Source organism: Muntiacus reevesi, chromosome 22, assembly GCF_963930625.1.
Source record: "Muntiacus reevesi chromosome 22, mMunRee1.1, whole genome shotgun sequence".
Classification (NCBI taxonomy): Eukaryota; Metazoa; Chordata; class Mammalia; order Artiodactyla; family Cervidae; genus Muntiacus; species Muntiacus reevesi.
In genome coordinates this window covers 29,304,700-29,331,012 of record NC_089270.1, presented here as the reverse complement: position 1 = coordinate 29,331,012, position 26,313 = coordinate 29,304,700, and the positions used below count along the sequence as shown (strand labels likewise).

General features: G+C 37.0%; 1 protein-coding gene across 1 annotated transcript; it reads left to right on the top strand.

The window, feature by feature from the left end:
* The first annotated feature begins 202 nt into the window (after positions 1–202).
* DCK (deoxycytidine kinase) lies at positions 203–26,048 on the top strand. The gene is made up of 7 exons (XM_065914481.1): positions 203–583; positions 4,219–4,334; positions 16,792–16,985; positions 18,190–18,337; positions 19,916–20,031; positions 22,084–22,174; positions 24,148–26,048. Exons 1-7 carry the CDS (start codon positions 493–495, stop codon positions 24,172–24,174), a joined length of 783 nt encoding a protein of 260 aa, XP_065770553.1. The 5' UTR covers positions 203–492; the 3' UTR covers positions 24,175–26,048.
* Positions 26,049–26,313: the final 265 nt, after the last annotated feature.

Sequence of the window (26,313 nt, the reverse complement as noted above, 5' to 3'; positions counted from 1 at the left end):
CTCGATAAGGGGCGGAGGCGAGGCGGAACCCTCCAACCTCGAGAGCCCTTTCACCTCAGGCGTCCGCCCCGGGTTCTCGGAAGAGTCAGGGAACGCCCCCCGCGTTCTGGGAAGAGACGCGCCTGCGCGCGCGCGGCCCCGCCCCCTGTTTCCCCTTGACCCGACGTGCCGGCTGCGCACGCACGCAGAAGTGCCTCCTATGGCGGGTGCAGGCCGAGGGGCTCCGGGTGGAATCGCCGATTTAGGGGAGGGCGGGGGCGTGGCTTCCCCTCTGGGCGGGCGGCCACCTCGCGGTCCCTCCCCCATCGGCTGCTGCCTCCGCGCGCCAAAATCAAACCCGCCGATCCGCCGGCCGGAGAGTCTGGGACGGGAGAGAGTTCAGCCTGCAGGTCTAGGCTAGTTCCGCCGCGGCGTGAACCCCGGCGCGCGCACCTGCGGCAACCTCCAAGCCCTCCCTGCCTGAAGCGCTCGGAGCTGCCAACAGGAGAAGGCATGGCCACCCCACCCAAGAGGAGCTGCCCGTCTCCCTCAGCCAGCTCTGAGGGGACCCGCATCAAGAAAATTTCCATCGAAGGGAACATCGGTAAGGGGCCTCGGGAGATGTTGGTTCCAAAGCAGGGGTAGTCGTGGCTGCAGGGGCTGAAGCGCCCCTTCGCCGCATCCCTGCTACTGCTCCGGGGGGACTTTCCTCCCAGTGTGGTCCTGCGCTTGTGGACACGCGACCCAGAATTCCTAAACTGCCGCCGAAAGCACCTCTCTCTGCCCTCCCCAGCTTCCCTCACATGCTCCGAGGGTGGTCGCAGCCCCTGGGCGTCTGGCCGCGGGCCTAGGCCTCCGGGCCTTGTGAGACGCGCTTGGAGTCCTTTTCAGTCTCTTCGTTGGGATCGTGAAAGAAAGGGAATGGTTTTGTTCTGTTTGTTTTTAACGATGTGTCTGTCTGTCAGTGCTTGAGGTGCAATTTACGTAGGCTAAATGATCCTTTTTTTAGGTATAGAGCTCTGTGAGGTTGGACAATAATAATAATAATGTTTTACATAATAATGTTTTACATCCACCAAGATCAGAATTCAGAACATCTCCATCACTTCAAGAAGTTTCCCGGTACTTCTCTGTGGTCATCCCCCTCTCCATTTCTATCACCTGACAAGCACTGATGTGATTTCTATTCCTGACAGTTTTGCCTCTTTCACAATGTCATGGAAGTGAAATCATAGTGTGTAGCGTTTTGTGTCTTGCTTCTCTGATTTAGCGAATGCTTTGAGATTTATTCATGATGCTTGTATCTGTGTGTTTGTGTGGGGGTTTTGTTTGTTTGTTTGTTCCTAGTATTCCATTGCATGGGTATACCACAGTTTATCTCTCCCACTTGTGGACATTTGGATTTTTTCCAGTGTTTATATTATGGATAAAGTTGCTGTAAACATTCAAGTTCAAGGAAAGAGTTTAAATGATCTTGGCAACATGGATAACTCACTCCCCAGCCAACATCCAACTGAACATTGGGATATGATTCAAAGACCACTACTATTTCTGTTCTTAATCCAGATGTCATTTTACAAGATACAAGAGAATTTCCGAGTCTTCTCTATTTCTTACCTCCGGAAACCTATGCCTGATGCTTCCTGTTTTGATAGGATTTTTTTTTTTTTTTTTGGTTCCGAGTTAGGTACTGGCCATTCATGCATACAGCAATTTTTAAACATTCTTACCATGCTCAAAGCACTTGTACCTTAAAAAGGCAAGGCAGACAGGTGCTTTAGCAGCATTGCAAATAATAAAAAAACCTGAATACAACCTCAAGGAGGGCATTTTGTTTCTTTGCTCCAGTGTTGAGACAACAGTTGGAAAAATCCATGTAACAGACTCTCATTTCTTCTTAGCTAGGATACATTCTTTGAAGGTGAATATTTACTAGTATGATTTTACACAGCTACTAGTTGATATAGAATACCATATATAAAAACAGGAGGAAGTAGTTGAACAAAGCCATTTCAAAAGTAAATTTGAATGAACAACCTCTCACGTCTATACCACAATTCCTTCCCTTTCCTAAATCCAGTTAAGCGATGTATCATACCTCGAAATTTACTTCCTTCCGAGCATCTTTTAATCTTCTCAGCACCTGAACTAAGTTCCTAATTTGTCATCCCATGTCCAGTTTCTTTAAATTCTTCCAAAGTTTTCCTTCTATCTATAAATATGATGGTGTTAACCCCTGCTTAAATATCTCACCTCCTTGATACTTAACAGAAGGAGTTACAAACTCATGGCCTGCATTTATACAATATTGGCCTGCCCAAATTCGAAAAAAAATTTTTTTTGATTAGTTACTGGCATTTACAAATGTTGAGATTTCCCATTAACATCTAGATTTTTGGCTTCTCTTGAAAAATCTGAAGATCTGGTAACACTGCATTTCTGTAAAACAACCATTTGCTATTTGGATGGCATATGTCCCTCACCATTTAACAGTTTTCCCTGATACTGTGGCTTTGTCAATTCCTATTTATTAATGCTCTTGTACTGTTGTTCATGTGCCCCTCTGCCTTCTTTGCTAGACCCAAATAAGCTGTTAAGTGGTAAAGAATCCGCCTGCCATTGCAGGAGACTTGATTCAGTTCATGGGTTGGGAAGCTCCCCTGGAGGAGGAAATAGCTACCCACTCCAATTTTCTTCTTTTCCTCCATCAACTCAATGAATGAATGGTGAACGTTTTATATGCTTCCATTCACCATTCTTCTAAATGCCTTAAGAGTTTCTGTGTTTACCCTCTTCACGTAAAATCTGTGGTCCCCATTGTTTTTCCTATGATTAAACCTGATGATCATCTAGTTTATCCTTAAAAGATTATATCTTTATATCCTTAAAAGATATTCTGTCTATTGTGTGGTGATAATATGCCTTTAATGTTTTGCTTCTCAACTATTCTCTGTGTTACTTTCTGATTAACCATCCCCTTTTTTTCCTCTGTGTGATCCTTTAAAATTCTTTCAGTTTTTTTTTTTTTTTTTTTCTATTGACCTGTGTAGTATTTTAAGTTTGATTATAGTTCTCCAGGTCAAAAGTAAGTTCTTTTTGCCCTTTTGGATCCAGTTTATAAGGAAGAGGAAGCTTTGCTGCTGTTGTTTTTTGTAATAGATTTATCTATGTGTGTGCATTTGTCACATATATGGAAAGAGAGAGAGAAAACATGCTGACCAGAGATGACTAATATAACCACATTTGGAGACTTCAGATAGGAAGGGTGTGGTGTCATTAAGACTATTGCTACACTCTGTCTTGGTCAAGAATCTCCTTACTGTTAAATTGAATGAATTCCCAGATAATTTTAAAATAGAGAATATATGTCTTGGTTACATCTGAACTGTTTTCTTTTTTTCCTCCGAGATATTTCAGAAACTAGTGAATGAGCAGGGAGAAATAAAGTACATACAACTTTTTTTTTTTTAAAGGAGTTGGATAGAGTGCACAGAACTGTGAAAGGGAAACAGCAGAAACATGGCTATTGTTTGTAGGAAGTACTTTGCAAAAATATTTTTATAATTTCTGTTAGCCAGAGTGTCAGATGTAATTAGTATCATACAATAGCAATCATATTATTTCCCATCCTGTAACTCTATGGATTAGATGCATCTTTATATTAATTTTTTGGTTTATTTGGTTGTTTCTAGATTGGTTTTAGATCAGAAAGACCCAAATTTGTTTGTAAGTTGAATGAATAGAGGCAATAGAGAGGAAAATTTTGAAAATGCTGGAGAGTGGAATGACTGTCACTGTAGTGATAGTTTATTTATCACAACAGTTTCTATGAGGAGGGTGTTATTGTGACAGTCTCCATTATATTTTGAGGAAACAGGCTCTTAGAGATTCAGTGACTTTGTCCCAAATTGCAAACTTAATTAAGTGGGAGAATACCCTTAACTCCTTTTCACAAAGTTATCTCTAATTGTTTTTTTAAGGACAGTAAATCTAGGTCTTGGATTTTTAAAATTCTGTTCCATGGCTTTGGTAAACTTAAAACATTAGCAAACAGATGTGCTTATTATCAATACAGGTGGTCAGGCACTCTAACTTTTCATTAAAAAAAAATCTGAGCGAGTTTAGAGAATTGAATGTTTTTCTTTTTTGAGTTGTTTGCTATTATAAATTTTGTAACAGCTGATGACCATCTTGGCATTTTTGTTTCCTTCCTCAATTTCGCTTTTCCTCTCAAAACAGCTGCTGGGAAGTCAACATTTGTGAATATCCTTAAACAAGTCTGCGAGGACTGGGAGGTGGTGCCTGAGCCTGTTGCCAGGTGGTGCAACGTTCAGAGTACTCAGAATGAATTTGAGGTATGAAGATAAACTTTATTTAGTAAAACAAAGACTTTTGGTTTAGACAAACAGTTATAACCTTGGGGGTTTTCTTTTGTTGTTTCCTTTTCCAATAGAGCTTTCAAATATAGCTTGAAGTCTGTATCTTCATTTGGGCAGTCGTTATGTAGAAGTATATATATTTGTAGAAGTGTATATATATATATATATATATATATATATATATATATATGCATACACACACACACACAAGGGCTTCCCTTGTGGCTCAGCTGGTAAAGAGTCCGCCTGCAATGAAGGAGACCTGGTTTCAATCCCTGGATTGGGAAGACCCCCTGGAGAAGGGAAATCCACTCCAGTATTCTGGCCTAGAGAATTCAGTGGACTATATAGTCTGTGGGGTTGCAAAGAGCCAGACATGACTAAACGACTTTCACTTTCATATATATACATGTCTAAACATTCATGGAACTATGTGCTTAAGATTATGCACTGCATTGCAGCTAAGTAGAATTTTTAAAATGTTTTAAAAAATGTAAATTCCTTGAGTGTCTTTTTACATTTTGTTTATAAACAAGAAAAGCAAAAACAGCTACTCCATAGCTGAATTTTGTTAGTTTATATTTTAAGACTTTTATCTTAGACAGCCATTTATTTTTGTACTTTCGTTCTTGTCAGACTTCTACTTGGACACAAGTTTCAGTTTCCCAGCACTAGCCATCCTACATTGCAAATGAGGAAGAGGAAGTAATAGTTACCCATTTTTTCCAGAAAACTTTTTTTTATTGTATACATATATATATGTGTGTATGTGTATATATAGATGAAGAGGCAATGAGATCTGATTATTAAGATTTTCATTTCTGGAGAAATGAGAATTGGAATTGAAAGCAGCATAGCAGAAATGGAGAAATGGAAAAATGGAAATGTGTGCTGTAAACTTACTTTGTTAGTCTGAGGAGGACAGAGGTATTGGAAAAAAAGTTTAGTTTAAAAGTATAGCTGTTGTTATGAGAACTCTAGGAATAATAATTGAATGTTTAAAATGTAAATCATATATATAGGGAGGAATCACTAACCAGGATACTGTGCAGACTTTGAGGATACTGGTTTTGTATAACTGAAAGTGTTTTCTCACATACCTGTTTACTAAGCGTGTTTACACATACCTGTAGCAGCTCACTACATTACAGTTCATTGAATAATCCAGGACTAAATCCTGAAGGAACTTCCTTTCGATATGGACTCCATGTTCTTAAGAAATGATATTTCAGTCTGGTCCTTGAGGAAAGGCAGAATTAGCATTAAATAGAGTTTAAGTTGGAGAAGGCAATGGCACCCCACTCCAGTGCTCTTGCCTGGAAAATCCCATGGACTGAGGAGCCTGGTAGGCTGCAGTCCATGGGGTCGCAAAGACTCGGACATGACTGAGCGACTTCACTTTCACTTTTCACTTTTATGCATCAGAGAAGGAAATGGCAACCCACTCTAGTGTTCTTGCCTGGAGAATCCCAGGGATGGGGTCACACAGAGTCGGACACGACTGAAGTGACTTAGCAGCAGAGTTTTAAGTGGTAAATTTATTTGCTTCTTTCAGCATTTTTTTTGACATACGATACAACTAATAGAAAAGTATATGAAACTTATGTACAGTTTGAAGGCTAACATCTTTATAACTGTCATTCAGGTCAAGAAATAGACCTTTACCTTCTTGTTCAAAAAGTCCTTGTTCTTCTCCGGTCGCATTATCTCCTTCCAAGGATAATAACTCCTCGGGGTAATCACTCACATAAAATAACTTTTGTAATTCTTGTGATAATTTTTCTGCTTTCTAAAAAAAATTTAATGTACATGAACATATCTCTAAGAAATACAATTAGTTTTGTCTGTTTTTTTAATCTTATATAAAGACATTCATTTGCATTCCTTTTCTTCTTGTTTCTTTTGCTTAATAAGTTTGTGAAATTTGTCTGTATTGTTGCATGCAGCTATAGCTTGTTCATTTGCATTGCCATGTGGTATTCAGTTGTATTCATATATTACTATTTGGCCATTCTATACCTTTGATTGGTTTTTGAGTGGTTCCTAGTTTAGTTGCTGTGAAAACAGCCATGTTATGAATATGAATCCTGGCGTACACATGCGAGAGTTTCTGTTGGAATAAGAAGTTAAATTACTGTGTGGTCGGGGATGTGTATGACGCCTATTTTCTGAAGTGGTTTTACTGCTTTACATTCCCCACAGTGTACTCAAGCTGCCGTTAGTCCGTTCCTTTGCCAATGCTTAGTGTTGTCCAGCTTCCTAAATTTTGTCATTCTGATGAACATTTAAAATCTTTTATGTTTTTCATTTGTATTTCCCTGATTGCTAATGAAATTGTGCTCCTTTAATTAATTGATTTGCCATTTGGATTTCTCTTGTGAAGTCCCTTTTCAGATCCTTTTGCCCGTTTTCTTTTGGATATTTGGTCTTCGCCCGCTCACCCTACGTTTTTACCTCCTAAAGTATGTCTTGTTGCCTCTTTGATAGTGCCCTACTCAAGTGTGGTTTTACTTAGGAATGAGAGACCTGTGTTCTAAAAATACTCTTTCTCCTCTTCATTTCTGGGGTCAGCTGTCAGTGCAGTAATTCTCAGGGGTTAGGTAGAAAGTAGCCAAGTTAAACCAGTGTGAGAAATACAGAAAGCTTTCTTTCATTGGGAGAATGTTAGACTAGATTGGATTAGGTGACCTTCACTGAAGTTCCATCCCCTGGTGGCTCAGACAGTAAAGAATCCGCCTGTAATGCCTGAGACCCGGGTTTGATCCCTGGGTTGGGAATATCCTCTGGAGAAGGGAAAGGCAACCCACTCCAGTATTCTTGCCTGGAGAATTCCATGGACAGAAGAGCCTGGGGGCTATAGTCCATGAGGTCCCAAAGAGTTGGACGAGACTGAGTGACTAACACTTCCACTTCTAATTTTAGTATCATAGCTTCTAACTCATACTGAATACATGTAACTGGTTTGTTGGCATACTAAATATTTCTGCCTTTCAGCATACCTTACTTTTTTGGGGGGAGCTGTGCCTCGCAGCTTGCAGGATCTTACTTCCCCAACCAACTGCCAAGAATTGAACCCATGCCCCCTGCAATGGGAGTGCAGAGTCCTCAGCACCGGTGAACTCCCAGTGCACCTTATGTTAACCAAGCACACAGGAGCATATACGAAAACCACAGTGTCAAGAATTTGGATTTGCAGAGAGAAATGTAATTATTAGATTCATTGAAGTAGGTCAGTTCATTTTCTGTATAGGCCCAGTAGAAGGAACTCTGGATCTCAAAGACTTGGGGTGCTTTTTCAAACAGCAAACAATTCCTTGAGAATTTTAATATGTGGGATGCCTCCTGGTTAATAGTGAGAACCCTAGTGAATCACTGTTAGTGTTAGGAGTGTATTGAACCCTTTAGTTGTGTTGGAGAGGAGAGGTTGAATAGTTTGCATTAATGTACATGGGGAGACATTTTATAATAAGAAGGTTTTCTCTTAAGCTTAGAATCAGTGCTCAGGGGAATTAGTTATATTTATCTTAGTGACTGACATCATCAGACTATGATGCATTGATGCATTCGTCTCCATTCACACTGGTTTCATGGATCTGATAATCATGTTTATGGGCTGGAGCATTTTCTTCCTGTGTAGCACAGTTAAAATTTCAAACTTTCTTTTTAACTACCATGTAGACGGTCCAACACAGTTAATATTAACACGGACCTTTTTTAATACATACTTTCATCAGTTTCCTGTAATCGAGTCATGTCTCTACGATGTTACAATTTCATTACCTACTTTGGATTTTAGAGGTACATTCTTGGAGGATAATGTTATTTGTGTGTGTGTGTGTGTACTTAAGGCTATTATGCTGTTAATCCTCTGTATTTCTAGATGAAGTTTCAGACTGGAGGGTAGTAGTTTGGGGATAAGGTAGTGGATTATGAGGGTAGTAATGGGTGGATGTGTTCCCAGTATCTTATTTTTTCGTGCACCTCAAGCAGTGGAGTTTCTTCCTTCATCCTGGGGCCCTTCTTTCCGAGATCCATCCCTGACCTCTTCCTTGGGATTTCGATATGAACCACTGTCCAAATTGCAGCCTCCTTAGCGCTGCCTGTGGTGAGAAGTAGACTGTTTTCAGACATGACTCTGGTAAGGCCAGTCCTACTTTGGATGTTCTCCTTTTAATCACACTTCTTGCAGCAGCTGTGGCATGGGAAATGTTGGGTTATCATTCCTCTGATCTCTTCCCCAGTCAGTAATTTAATTTGCACCTGCACCTTTAGCTGGTTTTGTTTCTTCACCTGCCACCTAGTGGCTGAAGCGTTGCTATACTGCCGATGTGCTGCCAGCAATTTTAGCAACATCGTCAAAATACCTAAAAAGATTATGTAACCTCCCCACCTTCCCCCTCCCATGGTAAATTATCTTTAAATCATATGACCCAGATGACTATCAGTCTTTGTGTTAAAGGTTTATTTCAAATAGCAGTGTGGTTTATTTGGTGATGTATGTTACTATTTAGGCCAAAAAGCTTTGATTGAGTTGCTTCCTTTTAGCTTATTTTTGAGATATACAGACTGTTAGGAAGATGTTTTTAGTGTTTTTCTTAGTGAACTGAATTCTTTTGAGAGATCTTTGTTATTTATTGTGAAATGCTATTTTACTTTCATCTAACACTTCTTACCACTGAGAAGTCACTGAAAATTTAATAACTCTGAGAAAGAAAGGATAAAATATACTTATCTGTGAAACAATAGCATATTTTTTGATAAATTATTCTTAAAAATTAATTAAAAATGCTTGATAAAGTACCACTCATACCCTTTGAAATCACGTAAGTTTTGTCAACCCTTTTATGATTTTCTTGTCTGGTAGACTCTGGTTCTTTTAACCAAACTTAACTTGATTGAACTTGCAGTGTCTCAAAGGTTAGACTAGAAGTAAAAGATAAATGATTTTGTATCTTTACTTGATAATTCTCATTTTTACTTATCTTGGTGATAATCTGTGCTTTCTGTAAAGTCATGAAGTGTCCTGTCATGAAGTGAATTATAGATATAAAATACAAAAACAGATTAAAGTTACCTGTAATCCCACAACCCCATATGTAACTTTTATATAGTTGAGATGATAATTTATTATATCTAAATTTGGCAGGTGAGTGGAACTACATAATTTTAAAGAATATGAAGTAGTAAGTGTTTATTGTTCAAAATTAAGATAATATCATGGACTACCAAAGAGGGAGGTAAAACTTACTTAGATCTTACTTGAACCAACAATTTGTAATTTTTTACTTTACTTTTCTTCCCTATAATGTTTATGTCAAAGGAAATTGAAAATGTTCTTGAAAGTTTACTATAAATGATTTCTAAAGTCAGCCTAATTTATTGTGTGCACTTAATTAAGTGCCTAATAAATAGTAGAATGATAGCCTATTTCCTTACCACTGTGATAACCATCTTTGTGGTTAAGTCTGTGTTTTGGATTATTTCTTTAAGATAAATTTTCAAAAGTGTAATTAAGTGGGCCCGTGGATACAGAATTTTTAAAGTGAATGTAGCTAAACTGCTTTCTAGAGATGTTCTATTAGTTTTTATTTAATGTATTTTGACCCTGAGGCATTCATATTTATCTAAATACTTTTCGGAGGGAAAAAACACTAAAATTACACTCAATTTGGTAAAGATGATACACAGTACTTTTTTGATAAAACTTCTAATATTTTATTCTTAACATAATTGCGTTCAGAAAACTGGCAGTTTCAAAACTTTCATGCATAAGATCAGAAGAAAATATTTTTGTATGGGCTCTTACTTTGATTATCCTGAAGAACTAGAAAATGGTATCCTGGCTTACTGTTAATTTTCTAATTTGGTACCATGTTAAACTAAGAGCCAAGAAGTAGCATTTTCAAAGCTGTAAAATAATCTTTGATTCAGCTTTAATTTAAGCATGTGTATTTTTAGAACAACTAGCTGATTATTATTTTTTTGATTAGGTAATGAGTCAAGATTGGTCCTCTAAATTATTTTCATATAGCAGACTTTGGACTTGCTTTGGGCAAGAGAGATGACATTTACTAGGAAATCCAAATAAAAGAAGACCTGTAGTCTTTGTGTGATTTTTGTTTTTTTTGTGGTAAAAAATAGAATTAAATCTTACCATCTTAACGATTTTTAAACATACAGCTCAGTAGTAGTAGTAAGGATATTTACACTGCTATGAAACAGATCTCTAGAAATTTTCATCTTGGAGAACTGAAACTCTGTATTCATTAAACAACTCTTCTTTGCTCCCTTCCCCCAGCTCCTGGTAACCACCAGTCTACTTTCTGTGTCTATGAATCTGATTACTCTAGAGACCTCATATAAGTGAATCATGCAGTATTTGCCATTTTGTGACTGGCTTATTTCATCTAGCATACAGTCCTCAAGTCTCTTCAGAAAAGCTTTTAAACTTCAGTTCACTATCTGACAAACCTACTTAATTTTGCATTTATACCCTATTTTATCTCATCACAGTGCCTAGCAAATTGATCCTGTTTTTCAAATGAACCAAGTTCACTTCTGATAGATTTTATTAAATATATCAGATAAATTTAAGATAACACTTGCTCCTGTGTTATTGTCATTCAGTCGCTAAGTCGTGTCCGATTCTTTGCGACCCCGTGGAGTGAAGCATCAGGCTTCCTGTCCTTCACTGTCTCCCGGAGTTTGCTCAGACTCACGTCCATTGAGTCAGTGATGCCTTCCAACCACCTTATCCTCTGTGGCCTCCTCCTCCTCCTGCCTTCAGTCTTTCCCAGCATCAGAATCTTTTCCAGTGAGCTGGCTCTTTACATCAGCAGGCCAATGTATTGGCGCTTCAGCTTCAGCATTAGTCCTTCCAGTGAGTATTCAGGGTTGATTTTCTTTAGGACAGACTGGTTTGATCTCCTTGCTGTCCAAGAGACTTTCCAGAGTCTGCTCCAGCATCACAATTCGAAAGCATCAATTCTTTGGCACTCAGCCTTCTTTATGGTTCAGCTCCCACATCCATGCATGACTACTAGAAAGATGATATTGAGTGGATGGCATACCATGCTGTGACTCAGAGACCCATGAGTGTGGCTCATCTAACCTCTCAGATAGTGTTTCAGCCTTTAGTGTTCACTAGAGTCACCGGAAGGACTTGGCAAAATGAAGATTTGGGCCTCATCCTGTTTCTGGTTTAATAGGTCTGGCAGGGGTGCTGAAAATGTGCATTTCTTGCAAGTTCAGAAGTGATGTTGATTCTGATGTGATAGGGACCATACTTGGATACCCCTGCCCTGGAGTCGAAGTTGAAAACGTCTACTCTAGAGCTTTGATGTCTTTTGCTTCCAGTGATGAATAAACAAGGAATCATCACCTTTGAGAGGTTTTTATGGGCCTTGCCTGGACATGATATACATTGCTTCTGCCTTGTTTCCACTGACTGGAACTGCGTCTCAAGGCTACAGTTAATTACCAGGAAGACTGGGGAATAAAGCCTAGCTGTGTGTCCAGGAGGAAAACAACCTGGTTTTATGGAACATGTTGTAGTTTCTGCTACCACAGTTCCCAAATAGAAGTACCTTAAATTTATTTGTTAATGTAACTTAAACTCAAATGTGCCATGTTTAGTTAAATTATGTGGAAGTTGTTGAAGTTTATTTTAAAGTTAATTGTTATTTTAGTAAATTCCCTGGTGGTGAAGTGTTTAGGACTCTAGGCTTCCATTGAAGGGGAATCCCAGTCAGGGAACTAAGATCCCACAAGCTGTGTGATGTGGTGAAAAACAAAACAAAGTTAATGGTTATTTTGGTGATAGGTATTTGTGCACCAAAGACAACTTGAAATAGCCGAGACAGTGATAAACACAAAAAAATTGTCCTTCATGGTTAGTTTTATTTATAAAAGTAACTCACATGTATTTTCACCAGTAAATTTGGTTTGTGTCTTTGGTGAATTCTCTCTTGTTTAACTATGTAAAGTTATCCATGTCTGAAATAAAATTATTAAAATAGAGAACACTGAAAGTGAAAGTGAAGTCGCTCAGTCGTGTCTGACTCTTTGTGACCCTTGGATTTGTAGCCCACCAGGCTCCTCTGTCCATGGGATTTTCCAGGCAAGAATACTGGAGTGGGTTGCTATTTCCTTCTCCAGGAGATCTTCCCAAACCAGGGATTGAACCCGGGTCTCCCTCATTGTAGGCATACGCTTTACTGTCTGTGCCACCAGGGAAGTCACACAAATAAAAGTGGAACACAGAACGCTAGCCCCAGTTAAATTATCCACATAGTATCTGAACATCTCCCTTCAAGAAATCAAGTGTAAGTACTGTTTATAGATAAGGAGATAGGCTTTCCTGGTGGCTTAGAGGTAAAGATTCTGCCCACAGTGTGGGAGACCTGGGTTTGATCCCTGTGTCTGGAAGATCCCCTGGAGAAGGTAATGGCAACACACTCCAGTACTCTTGCCTGGAGAATCCCATGGACAGAGGAGCCTGGCAGGCTACAGCCCATGGCGTCGCAAAGAGTAGGACACAGCTGAGCATTGGACACTTTGTTTACAGATGTAACTTCAATATGTAATAGCAGAGCAACATTTTGGGGAAAAATGTGGCTTTGGAATCAGTCTTAGGCTTGAATCCGAGTTTTGCTGTTTACTGGATTTATTGATATTAATGAGTTATTCAACCTTTTTGAACCCCGTATCTTAAGCCTGTAAAATAGTGTCAGTAATGACTTTCATAGAGTTGAGATAATGTATATAAACTTTTTATATAGTCTCTGGTATTAAATAGATAATAAATGGCAGGTATTATTGCAATTGTCATTAAAATTGAAGTGTATTTTCTTATGAAGGGATATTTTGAGTAATGAACTTATTAGTTCTTCAACAGATAGTCTCTCTTTTCTAATTTAACACAATAAAAATGAAACTTTTAGGAAAACTTAGATATGCCCTTTGTGTTCACATTTCTAAGCATATTCTTTCTAAAAAAATATGCCATGAAAGCCAAGGTAATGTAACCAGGAATAGAGCAGACTAAATCAAGACTTAAATTTTGTGTTTTGAATTAACATTTGTGCTGCAGAGAATTTCATAATACATGAACACCACTACTATTCTTCCCTTCTTTTTTAGTATCAAATACATCTAATTCCTTTAACAAAGTGATAAACCTGTTTAACCTGTGTTTTTTATTATTTGAAAATTAATAATTTAACTTTTGTTTATTTAATATTTAAGTATACTTTTCAGATGTAATTCACATAATATTGTGTTAGTTTCATATGTTCAGTATATAGTGATTCAGCATTTATGTACATTGTGAGATGATCATGATAAGTCTAATTTCCATCTGTTCCCATACAAAGTTAATGCCCTGTCATTGCCTTTATTCTCCTTTCTGCATTCCTTTCATCCCCGTGACTTATTTATTTTATAACTGAAAGTGTGTACCTCTTGATCCTTTTTCCCATTTCAACCCCTACCCACTACCTCCCTTTCACCTATCACTCCTCTGTATCTGTGAGTCTGGGTTTTTGTTTTGTTTGATTCCTCCTGTAAATGAAATCATATGGTATTTGTTTTTGTCTGACTGGTTTCACTTAGCATAATACCCTCAAGGTCCATTAATGTTACAAGTGGCAAGATTTCGTTTTCTTTCATGGCCAAGTTGTAGTCCATTGTATGCGTACACTAGATCTTTATCCGTTCACCCATTGGCAGACACATAGGTTGTTTCCATGTTCTGGCTTTTGCTGCCACGAGCATAGGGTACATGGGTCTTTTCATATTGGTGTTTTTGTGCCTGATATTTATTTATTTATTGTTCCGGATATTTTTATGTGTGTCAATGGAAGCTTGTGTTTAGCTAACTTCTCTCATAAATCCATCACAGTGTTCATAAAGTAGACTCTGTTACTGAGTAATTTTCAAAATGCCATGCTTACCAGGGTAGGAAAATAAAATATACACTAGTGTACTCTTTATAAAAGCAACTAGACAGAAGTTTTGGTTGAGTTGATAAACTTCATTAGCTGGAAACATTCAGTTGTATGAAACATTTTCTCCGTGGAGGATGGTGAATTAGTAGACAATCTGTTTATAACTAAATTAACAAAAGTCCTTGAAACTCTAATAAAATTGCATTTATTCTTTAAGCAGCTTGAGAACTCAACTGTTACACCTTTATTTCAGTTCATCATCTGCTCATCTAAACAGACCTATTGTTGACTGTTGGCCTCTTGCCATTTTATGCTTTTCTTTTCCTTCCAATTTTAAGAAGTTTCACTTAATTATGTGGTTTGTGGTATGAAATGTAAATTCTGCCTCAGAGTGCCACATGTTTGTGTGGTTTTTAGTTCTTAACTGAAACTTTAAGATCCGTTGTAGTATTTACACTTCTGACTGTTTTTTTTTTCCCTCCCTCAGAGGAAAAACACCTACTTTGAGCATGAACTTTCAGAAAGTGTTCAGGGGCATTTATTTGAGCTAGGATTGAGAATAGGAATTAGGCAGTCATATTTTATTCCTTGAAAGTTAGTAGACAGGTTTAAGACTTACAGCTTTGGGGAGAACCTTTATATAGCTTGATATAGAGAAGGCTGATGAACTCTGGGTCCTCAGTTCTGTTTTTTTTTTCTTATTCTGACAACTCTAATATCAAAAATTTTCTAATATGTTGTTACCATGCAATCTATTTTAATTTAGAATAAAAGAAAATACTGTCACTCTGAGGAAGAAATTTCAGTGGCTTCTTTCTGTTTAACCCCCTTTGTTTTGATTTGTAAGCCTGAAAAGTTAGCATTTGCTGACTTTGACCTGTAGTAGTGAAATGGCAATGGATAGATGCTCAAAATTACTTTCTGTATTTCTTTTGCAAATTAGAGATTCATTTAGGGTACCATTTAGGGTGTATATTGTCACCCTGCTTATTTAACTTATATGCAGAGTACATCATGAGAAACTGGGCTGGAGGAAGCACAAGCTGGAATCAAGATAGCCAGGAGAAATATCAATAACCTCAGATATGCAGATGACACCACCCTCTATATGCAGAAAGTGAAGAAGAACTAAAGAGCCTCTTGATGAAAGTGAAAGAGTAGAGTGAAAAAGTTGGCTTAAAGCTCAATGTTCAAAAAACTAAGATCATGGCATCTGGTCCCAACACTTCATGGGAAATAGATGGGGAAACAGTGGAAACAGTGACTGATTTTATTTTTTGGGGCTCCAAAATCATTGCAGATGATGACTGCAGCCATGAAATTAAAAGACGCTTACTCCTTCGCAGGAAACTTATGACCAACCTAGACAGCATATTAAAAAGCAGAGACATTACTTTGCCAACAAAGGTCCGTCTGGTCAAGGCTATGGTTTTTCCAGTAGTCGTGTATGGATGTGAGAGTTGGACTATAAAGAAAGCTGAGTGCAGAAGAATTGATGCTTTTGAACTGTGGTGTTGGAGAAGACTCTTGAGAGTCCCTTAGACTGCAAGGAGACCAACCAGTCCATCCTAAAGCAGATCAGTCCTGGGTGTTCTTTGGAAGGACTAATGTTGAAGCTGAAACTCCAATACTTTGGACACCTCATGCAAGGAGCTGACTCATTTGAAAAGACCCTGATGTTGGGAAAGATTGAGGGCAGGAGGAGAAGGGGACAACAGAGGATGAGATGGTTGGATGGCATCACCGACTCAATGGACATGGGTTTGGGTGGACTCCGGGAGTTGGTGATGGATAGGGAGGCCTGGTGTGCTGTGGTTCATGGGGTCGCAAAGAGTCAGACGCAACTGAGCTAGAGTACCAAGCCTCTTTAAAAAACAAAAATTAAATTTGTTTTTAAAACAAAAATTTAAATTGATTAAATCAGATGTTCCCTAGCATAAACTACTTTAGTTCAGAATATATAAAAATCTAATAACAAGAAATTGGCCATGTAGAGTAGTCAAGTGGATGCTGTGGTTGAAGATAGATTGGCAGATAGATACTGCCTAGGTATCACAGGAGTTTTTCAGTGTGAAAGGAATACTGGAAGGGACCTAAGATGACCTTGCCTGTTTAATGACTTAAAGACATGGTACTCTGTCCAGAGGAGGTGCTAGGCTAGAAATCTGAACAAATCTGTGAAACATGTTACTAGTAAACTTTTGTGATGTTTTGTAAGAACAATAAGTGATTTCACTGTTTCCAGAGGCAGGTGTTAATGTCATTGTTTTGATTTGCATTTTTCCAAATTAGCCACTTTGAGCATATCTTCATGTGACTATTACCCATCTGTATATCTTCTTTGTAAGAATGTGTATTCAGGTCTTCTACCCATTTTTTGATAGGGTCATTTTTTTTTATCCAACTATTTTTTTAACTTAAAAATAGTAAAATAGCCCTGTTGATCATTACTTTGCTTTTTGTCTCTTTTTTCAAATTCAAAATAGGAACTGACAACATCTCAGAAAAGCGGCGGAAATGTTCTTCAGATGATGTATGAGAAACCTGAACGATGGTCTTTTACCTTCCAGTCATATGCCTGCCTCAGTCGAATACGAGCTCAGCTTGCTGCTCTCAATGGAAAACTCAAAGATGCAGAGAAACCAGTATTATTTTTTGAACGATCTGTGTATAGTGACAGGTATATAAAAATGACCTTGTCAATTTGGAATCTTGGCTTAGAACTGGACTTTTCCCCCTGTTTCCTGGGGATCAAAGGAACAACAGACTCAGAATAATAGAGATTTGAGATGGAAAACGACATTTAATACTTTCAGCAGTTTGATACTAATGGCATTAGGGAAGTTCTAGAATAATTTCTGGGCTTCCCTGGTGACTTAGCAGTAAAGAATCCACCCGCCAGTGCAGGAGACATGAGTTTGATCCCTGGGTTGGGGCGATCCCCTGGAGAAGGGAATGGCAACCCACTCCAGTATTCTTGCCTGGGAAATCCCATGGACAGAGTCTGGCAGGCTGTGGTCCGTGGCGTTGCAAAGAGTTGGAAATGACTTAGTGACTAAACAGCAACAACAGCAGAATAATTTCTAGCTGCCATGGAAACTGGTGGGGTGTGGGGGCCATCTCATCTCCTTCAAATTTGCAGAGGTTTTTTTTTCTTCCAATCCTCTTAAAATTCTTATCAGCTCTGGTTAAATCTGGATCCCTATTCTAGACTTGCACCTGAAACTAGGTCATATATCTCTGAGGGGTCCCTTAGAATTACCCTGCTTATTATGTAAGGATTCTTTTACTAGAGTTAGCTCAGAATTGAGGTTCTCAAACTTTAGGACCCCTTTCCGTTGTTAATAATTATCAAGGAACCCAAAAAGTTTAGTGTCCTGTTGATATTTATGTTATTAGAAATTAGGATTCAGAAATATAGAAACATTTATTAATTTACTTTAAATTAGTAATAGTAAATCCATTACATATGAACATGAAAAAGATACTTGTGAAATTATGTTTTTCAAAAAAAAATTGAGAAGAGCAGCATGCACATCTCTTTAGTGTCTAACTTGAAGTCAGATGGATTCTCATTTGTGCTTCTGTCTTTAACTATTTTAAGCTTTTGGTTTAAGTACAGTACATAAAGTAATCCGGCCTCTCACAGAACCCCTGGGAGGGTCTTGGGGACTCCCAGTGGTTCTCACACCACGCTTTTGGGAACCCCTGGCAAGGGCATACCTTCTGTAGTTCACAATACTCTGGTTTTTTTTTTTTTTTCCTTGCTAACCAAGGCATTATGTGCTGTGGTATTTAGGAGAATGTTTCATGTCCATTTAGTAGGTCAATTTTCTCTTTGTGCTTTTTGGAAGGAATTTGTGTTGATACAGATTCTCTTTCAGGTATATTTTTGCATCTAATTTGTATGAATCTGACTGCATGAATGAAACAGAGTGGACCATTTATCAAGACTGGCACGACTGGATGAATAACCAGTTTGGCCAAAGCCTTGAACTGGATGGGATCATTTATCTTCGAGCCACTCCAGAGGTGAGACAATCAAAATTTGTTGGATCCACTGAAGACTTATTAATAGAACTCCTCGGGTGTGTAGAGAAGGCAGTTCAGTTTAGAACTGCCCTACCTCCAAATTAGAAACTCATAAGTGTATAGATAGAAACATTCTGTTTTCCTAAGAAAACTACAAGGCCACATTTGGAAGTTCCACATTTTTTCCTCAGTTCTAGTCTTCATTATTCTTCCTGACTTTTTCAGAGCCTCTTATCTATCACAGCTACATTAGGAAATTTACTCAAGCAACTCCTGGAATGTAGGTTTCATGCGTTGGGACTTTGGGTATTTTAATGACTGTTGAATTTCCAGGGCCTAGAACTGGATCTGGGTACATAGTAGGAGCTTAGTAAATATTTACTGAATAAGTGGCTAAGTTGATAGAGATCCGTGTCAAGAATCCTTTATTGATTGTGGCTTGGAATGGGTGGATAGAAGTGACTGTAGTTGAGAGGAGACTTAGAGGACCCTTGCCATTTTGAATTAAGGGAGCTCACTCAAAAATGTGCCTTTTGTGATAGATTGTAAAGAGCTATTCTTACTTACTTATGAAATTATGTAATGAATAAGACCCAGTAGATAGATGCCTTTCATAAAACCAACCTAAATAAAAGCTTACACTTGTTAAGAAATTTCTGGTTTTGGTGCTTGCATGCCTGTTTTTTTCTATTTTTTTATTCCTCTTTCTTTCCTAAGTCACAAAATAGGCTCTGGTGAACATAAATGTCATGACTTCTTTTCTGAAAGAATACTGTGTTGCTATTGAAGCTGAATTTTCAAAGAAACTAGGTTTCTGATACCAAGGGATTACTTTGTTCCTTTTTTAGTATCAAGTAAGCCAGAATTTAACCATACCAATTTTGAAATTCACTTTTATTTTTTAAAAGAATTTTTGTTTTTAATTTATGAAAATAGTAAATACAAATATAGAAGAAAAAAACATGAAGAATACTAATAGTTGCATTCTGCTAGAAACAGTCATAGTCCACATCTTAAAGTCTAACATAAAACTTTATTTCATACTGTTTATGATATCTTTTGATTAGAGGACCATTTACTTATTTGAAAAGAGAGGATTTATAATAGACTTTGAGGCACATTTTGTATGCCGAAGTTAAAAAAATTTTTTTAATTTTATTGAAGTATAGTTGATTTATAGTGTTGTGTTTAATTTTTGCCATATAGCAAAGTGACTCAGTTATACAGGTATATACTCTTTCATATTTTTTTTCATCATGGTTTATCACAGGTGCATTTTTTTGTTTTTTAACCAAACTTATTTTATACTTTATATTTCAAGTATGGATGCCAAAAGTTTATGGACATATTTTGATTTATCTTTGAGAGTAATTCTTGATTTAGAACCACCAAATGGGTGTAAAGCCCAAGGAGGGAAAGATGAACTACTCCGTTTTCTAGGAAATACAGATATTTTGGCTAGCATAAATAAAGAGACACTAAAGAAGAAAAATTTAATGGCAACTGACAAGAAAATTATTTAATTGTTTCTTGCCTCCACCACTCCTCCTACCCCCTTCTTATTGCTTTTGCTTTTAGAAATGCTTGAATAGAATATATTTACGGGGAAGAAATGAAGAACAAGGCATTCCTCTTGAATACTTGGAGAAACTTCACTATAAGCATGAAAGCTGGCTCCTGCATAGAACACTAAAGTAAGATTTCCTTATTTACTATTGATTTTAAATCTATATATCAAATTTTAATCCAAAGCATGTACAATTTTTTATTTTCAGTCATTTATATTGGTATTGTAGGATCTCCTAGAATTAAGTGTGGATTTTGACTCTTTTTATTGCAACGAGATCCTAATTTCTTGAAGTTTTTATTGCCAATCTCCAGTCATATTTACAGCATAGTATATGGAGTTCACGTTAAGGAATAAAGTAAGAGATATATCTATATGTGTTATTTAGGTACAAGCATACCTTGTTGTGGGCTTCTGTGGTGGCTCAAACAGTAAAGAATCTGCCTGCAGTGCAGGTGACCTGGATTCAGTCTCTTGGTTGATCTTGGCTGGGAAGATCCCCTGGAGAAGGGAACGGCTACCCACTCCAGTATTCTTGCCTGGTGATTTACATGGACAGAGCCTGGTGGGATAGAGTCCCTGGGGTTGCAGAGTTGGATGCTGCTGAGCAAATAGCACACACACTCACACACTCATACCTTGTTGTGTAGCACTTCGCTTTATTGTGCATCACAGATGCTGCATTTCTTACAAATGGAAGGTTTCTGGCAACCCTGGGTCAAGCAAGTCTGTTGGCACCATTTTCCCAGCAGTGTTTGCTAATGTTGTGTCTCTGTGTCACATTTTGTAAATTCTTGAACTATTTCAAACCCTCAAACAGCAAAAAGATTGTGACTCACTAAAGCATCAGATGATACCACTTTTTTAACAAGAAAGTATTTTTATGTACATTTTTTTTTACACATAATGATATTGCACATTTGCTGTATGCTAGTGTAAATGTAACTTTTGTAACCATGGGGAAACCAGAAAAATATATGTGACTTGCTTTGTTGTGGTATTTGCTTTGTTGTGATATTCATTTAATTGTAGTTATCTGGAACCACACCTGCAGTATCTCTGAGTTTTGTCTGTACTCTATTTCAGACAGAATTTAAGATAGTTCAGCTTTGTTTCTTACATCACTGTACTTTGTCATTAGTCAAATCTTGGTTCAAATCCATCTCAGTTATTGGTGTGCAACCTTAGACAATCTCTGAGCCACAGAATGGCCTCCCTGATCTTCAGTTTTCTCATCTTTAAACATCCCTAATTTCTGGTGTGATTTTGGTTTTTGAGGAGAATTACATTTCACAAACTAAGATCATGGCATCTGGTGCCATCACTTCATGGTAAAGAGATGGGGAAACAGTGGCAGACTTTATTTTTTCGGGCTCCAAAATCCCTGCAGATGGTGATTGCAGCCATGAAATTAAAAGACGCTTACTCCTTGGAAGGAAAGTTATGACCAACCTAGACAGCATATTAAAAAGCAGAGACATTACTTTGCCAACAGAGGCCCATCTAGTCAAGGCTATGGTTTTTCCAGTAGTCATGTATGGATGTGAGAATTGGACTGTAAAGAAAGCTGAGCACGGAAGAATTGATGCTTTTGAACTGCAATGTTGGAGAGGACTCTTGAGAGTCTCCTGGGACAGCAAGGAGATCCAACCAGTTCATCCTAAAGGAGCTCAGTCCTGGGTGTTCTTTGGAAGGACTGATGTTGAAGCTGAAACTCCAGTCCTTTGGCCACCTCATGCAAGGAGCTGACTCATTTGAAAAGACCCTGATTTTGGGAAAGATTGAGGGTAGGAGGAGAAGGGGACGACAGAGGATGAGATGGTTAGATGGCATCACTGACTCATTGCACATGGGTTTTGGGTAAACTCCGGGAGTTGGTGATGGACAGGGTGGCCTGGCGTGCTGTGGTTCATGGGATCACAAAGAGTCGGACATGACTGAGCAACTGAACTGACATTTCACATTGCCTGGCTTTATACATTTTATATCTGAGATTTTTAGATATGCATAGTAAATTTAGGTGAGAAAAAAGGCATTGCCAGATGAAGTACTTGCAGGATAATTTTAATGTAAAACAATGGGTAACATTTTCAAATGAAGACATAAGAATGTTTTTAGTGTTTCTCTTTTATTTATTGCTTTTTCTAAATATTTCATTCATCTATCTCTCTTTGAACAGAACCAACTTTGATTATCTACAAGAAGTGCCTATCTTAACACTGGATGTTAATGAAGACTTTAAAGACAAACATGACAGTCTAATTGAAAAGGTACATTTATGTTGAATACAAAGATTATAAATAATGTTGTTTTGTCTTGTCTAAAGAAGTATCCTAACTTGTGAGAAAATGATCTTCTAATGAAAGATGACATAGAGTTATATTAAGAGACAGTTAAGAGCTTTAGAGGGATTTAGCCTATTTAGATTTACATCTTAACTTTAGCTTCTAGATTTGTAGCCTTAAATAAAATAAGACTTTATCCTTTCGTTTCTTCATCTGTATTTTAGGAGTAACATTAACAAAAGTTCTTGCTTACTCCCCTCTAAAGTTAGACAGGATATGGATCTCATCCATTATATTAGCTGGAGTCTTGTTATTAAAGATTTATAGTTTTTAGTTTTATTTGGTGCCTTGTCTGTGACTTAGCATTGCCTAATCATTGAGTCATTATCTTAATCAGAGTTAATCTTACATACATATTTAGAGTTGACTATATTCTATTAAGTAAGTGTTGCTCATATTGATAAAGGGACTGGAAGAGAACCTATTGATGAATACCTGAGAGAGACTAGTAATGGGATTTGTATAATAAATATCCCTATAGTGAAGTTGTCGCTCAGTCATGTTCGACTCTTTGTGACCCCATGGACTGTAGCCTACCAGGCTCCTTGGTCCATGGGATTTTCCAGACAAGAATACTGGAGTGGGTTACCATATCCTTCTCCAGGGGATCTTCCCGACCCAGGGATTGAACCCGGGTTTCCCACATTGTAGGCAGACGCTTTACTGTCTTAGCCACCAGGGAAGCTATCCATGTTAATTAACTTAATGATCTAAGATCTAAAGAAAAAGCTCCCCTTTGTTTGTTGTTTGTTTAGTTTTGAGAGAAATTTTATTTTTCTTTTTCCTATCATAAAATGTCTGCTGTTTAGTTTAATAGGTGTTTAGCATTTATAAAGTATATCTAGAATTTTGAAAAATCTAAACATTATAGATTACTATAGCATATAGTTGTTTTTCCCATGGTGTTCCCTGGTGACTCAGTGGTAAAGAATCTGCCTGCAACGCAGAAGACCTGGGTTTGATCCCTGGGTTGGGAAGATCCCCTGGAGAAGGGAATGTAGACCCACTTTAGTATTCTTGACTGGAGAATTTCAAGGACTGTATAGTCCATGGGGTGGCAAAGAGTCAGACACAGCTGAATGACTTTCACATTCACTAATTTAATGATGTTAAAAATATAGGATAGAATTCACTTCTGATACTGTTAAAATAAATAAAATTAAGTCAACCATTGCAATACTAAGAGCCAACCATTATTTTAGCTATATGAATCTGTAAAGTCACTTTTTCATTTTAGCTAGCACTTCATAGTTTTGATTAATGATCATCATTTCATAGTATTATTTATCTTTACTTTAATTAGTAGTGTTAGAATTTGGCTATCTTTTTCATGTATTTTTGCAAGGCAGTAATCTTTGTCTATTCAGTAGAATTACTGTGTAGTCTAAAATATATAGAGAGCAATATCTTGTATTGTGACATTGGCCACTTGGTTAGGTTCACTCACTACTTACATGACCTTTCATCACATTTTAATATTTATAGTCTGTATGTATGATTCACATTTGTGCTTCAGAAAAATTATAAATCTATTACATAGATTACATACACAATCAAGACCTTTAGAGTTGTTTAAACCATTGCAATTATTCATGTTATCAGTGCTAAAGCTGCACATGTCAGTGGTCTGTGGTATTATAAAATTAGTGTTATGACTATTATAGAACTGTATCAATCTCAGATGTAAATTTAATAAGTTCTGTAATGACTTTTTGGATCGTTCATTTTTTATTACTCAAGTATTTGTTATTTCTTTTGAAAGTAAATGCTGTAGCGTTGTGATAGAGTTTACTTATACAGTTGACGTCTTCAACTGTTAGATACTTCTAATTGAAAATGAATATTAGATATCTGAAATTAGCCAAGGAATTGCATTAATATTTTTTTCCTTTTCTCAGGTAAAAGACTTTTTGAGCACTTTGTGATCTTGCTGAAGACTACACGCAGCCAAATGATTCCACCTTCTTCAGCTTTGTGTATTTGCATGGGTCCATTTTCATATGTCTCTCTTCTAAACCCAGGTTTTTAGCTACTATTATTCCCCCCCAAAAAATTTTTTTAATGAATCCTATACAAAAGTTTATAACTAGCTTTTTTATCCCCCCTCTTTTGGGGGTTTAAAGAAACAAGGACATTTAAGTATCCCTTACAAGAAGGAGTTTTGCTTTAGGTGGTTCCAGAATCGTTACAGTAGTTAAGCTACATCATAAAGGATCCAGCCTCCTTTTGTCTTTCCTCTCTTATCCTCCTCAGCTGCTTGAATTTTTTTTTCCTGGTGCTTCTCATCTCAATGACCAGTTTCTTAGCTGGAACTTTAATGTTACATAGTAAATGGTAATGTGTCCTGTGTGAGTAAATTAGTGTATCTATTAAAAATTGAAAAGTGGAATTTAAGAAATCCATCAAAAAAGGATTATGAGGTTCATTGCAAATACTTTTGATCAGGTGCTTGCCCTTCCACCTTAATTGATGTGGAAGTTAAGATCAGGTTTAATATTTAATCACTTCACTGATATTTATTAAGGTGTCTATAACACATTTGTAGAGTAGCAGGTTAGACTTTGTTCCCAGTTTGTAATGACATAAGTTACAAGTCATTTAGTCTTTTTCCTGCCTTTGTTTCTACATATGTGGTATGAGTGAGGCTTTATCTTTTGCATGGAATTTTAGAGGATTAAAGAGGAAATGTTGCTGCACTTAAAAAGATTAACTGAAGATTATTACATGAGTATAAAGACTGAATTTATTTGGAACTTCAGATAACTGCCTGCTTTTTCCTTTCACAGACCATTCTTTTAGAATGGAGTATTACTATTCCAGTTAAAGAGTTGGCTTAAATTCTGATTGTTTTTAAATCATTTGAGGTGGAATTACAGTTTTCCTTAAATTTCTTACCATTTTTATAGGTAAAACTTTAGTGGGACACAGTGAGGGATACATTTTTCCATTATAGTTTTTACTGGTGCTGTGCTGGAAATGAGTAGTTTTTCTTTACCTTTATACTTGGTGAGAAGCATAAAAGGAAACTGAAAACAAGGTAGATGATCTTCTTAGCAGTTAAGACTGCTTAGCTGGTCCCAGCTCTTATTTCCTGCCACTGTTCTAGTTTCCCTGCTGTCTGGATTAATAGGCAACCTGCTATTTTAAAGTTTTATTTAAAAGTAAATAAAAGTCACACATTTCTACTTTGAGAGCATCATTACTCTTCACTTCATAGTTTTGCTGCTCTGTTGAATTATATCTTAAGTATTTTTTTCCTCTCCTTTTAGAGAAATTACTGATAAAAATGATTTTGCTTTATTTTATATATCTTGAAAGCATTATCATGTTTTGTTGATTAGAAATTATACATATTAATAAAGAGGGCAGGGTACAGAATAGTTGTAATTTTTAAAAATCTGCATGGATTTATTTTAGGTCTATATATATAGGTTTAGATCTGTATGTATAGATTTTTTTCAGCTTTGTTTAAGATGTGCAGTGTGTTTTATTTGTATTTAACCTTTCTACTTGACATTTTAGAAAAACTCTGGTTTTTTAAATGAGAGGAAAGTTACTTTGAAACTATCATTTTCCTTTTTAAAATATCTTGTGTTTAGTTTCTTGATGTTCAAAGATAATAATTTAGTGAGTTAAATAGTTTAGATGCACTGATCTTTGAATGAGAGACTTGTTTCAGACCTATAATTGCCATAAATATTTGTCTCATGATATTGTATGAATTTGTTTTTGTTTGATATAAATGAATTTGTTTATTAAATTAAATATTTGCTTAATAAATAAATATAAATCTCCTGAATTCTAATGAACTGCACTCATTGAAATGATTGCATCTTTTTTAGAATTAAAATTTATTCTACTTTTGAAGAAAATTATGAATATAAAAAGGTTGACAGTGGTTTATATAAATTAACATTGATTTTAAATGGAGACATGTTTCAGAGATGTTCCATAACCTTTAAAAATGAATAGCTTAATAACTTTTTAAATCTGTAAAACTGAAAAGAAGCTTAAAAAATTACTGTTTGTCATGACTCAAAAGCTGTACCGCTGGATGAGCACGA

Excerpts from the sequence above, each read along its gene's own strand:
- DCK (XM_065914481.1), top strand. The coding sequence starts at position 493 with ATGGCCACCCCACCCAAGAGGAGCTGCCCGTCTCCCTCAGCCAGCTCT. Across the intron at positions 20,032-22,083 it reads CTCCTGCATAGAACACTAAA|AACCAACTTTGATTATCTAC; the intron begins GTAAGATTTCCT and ends CTCTTTGAACAG. Across the intron at positions 22,175-24,147 it reads ATGACAGTCTAATTGAAAAG|GTAAAAGACTTTTTGAGCAC; the intron begins GTACATTTATGT and ends TCCTTTTCTCAG.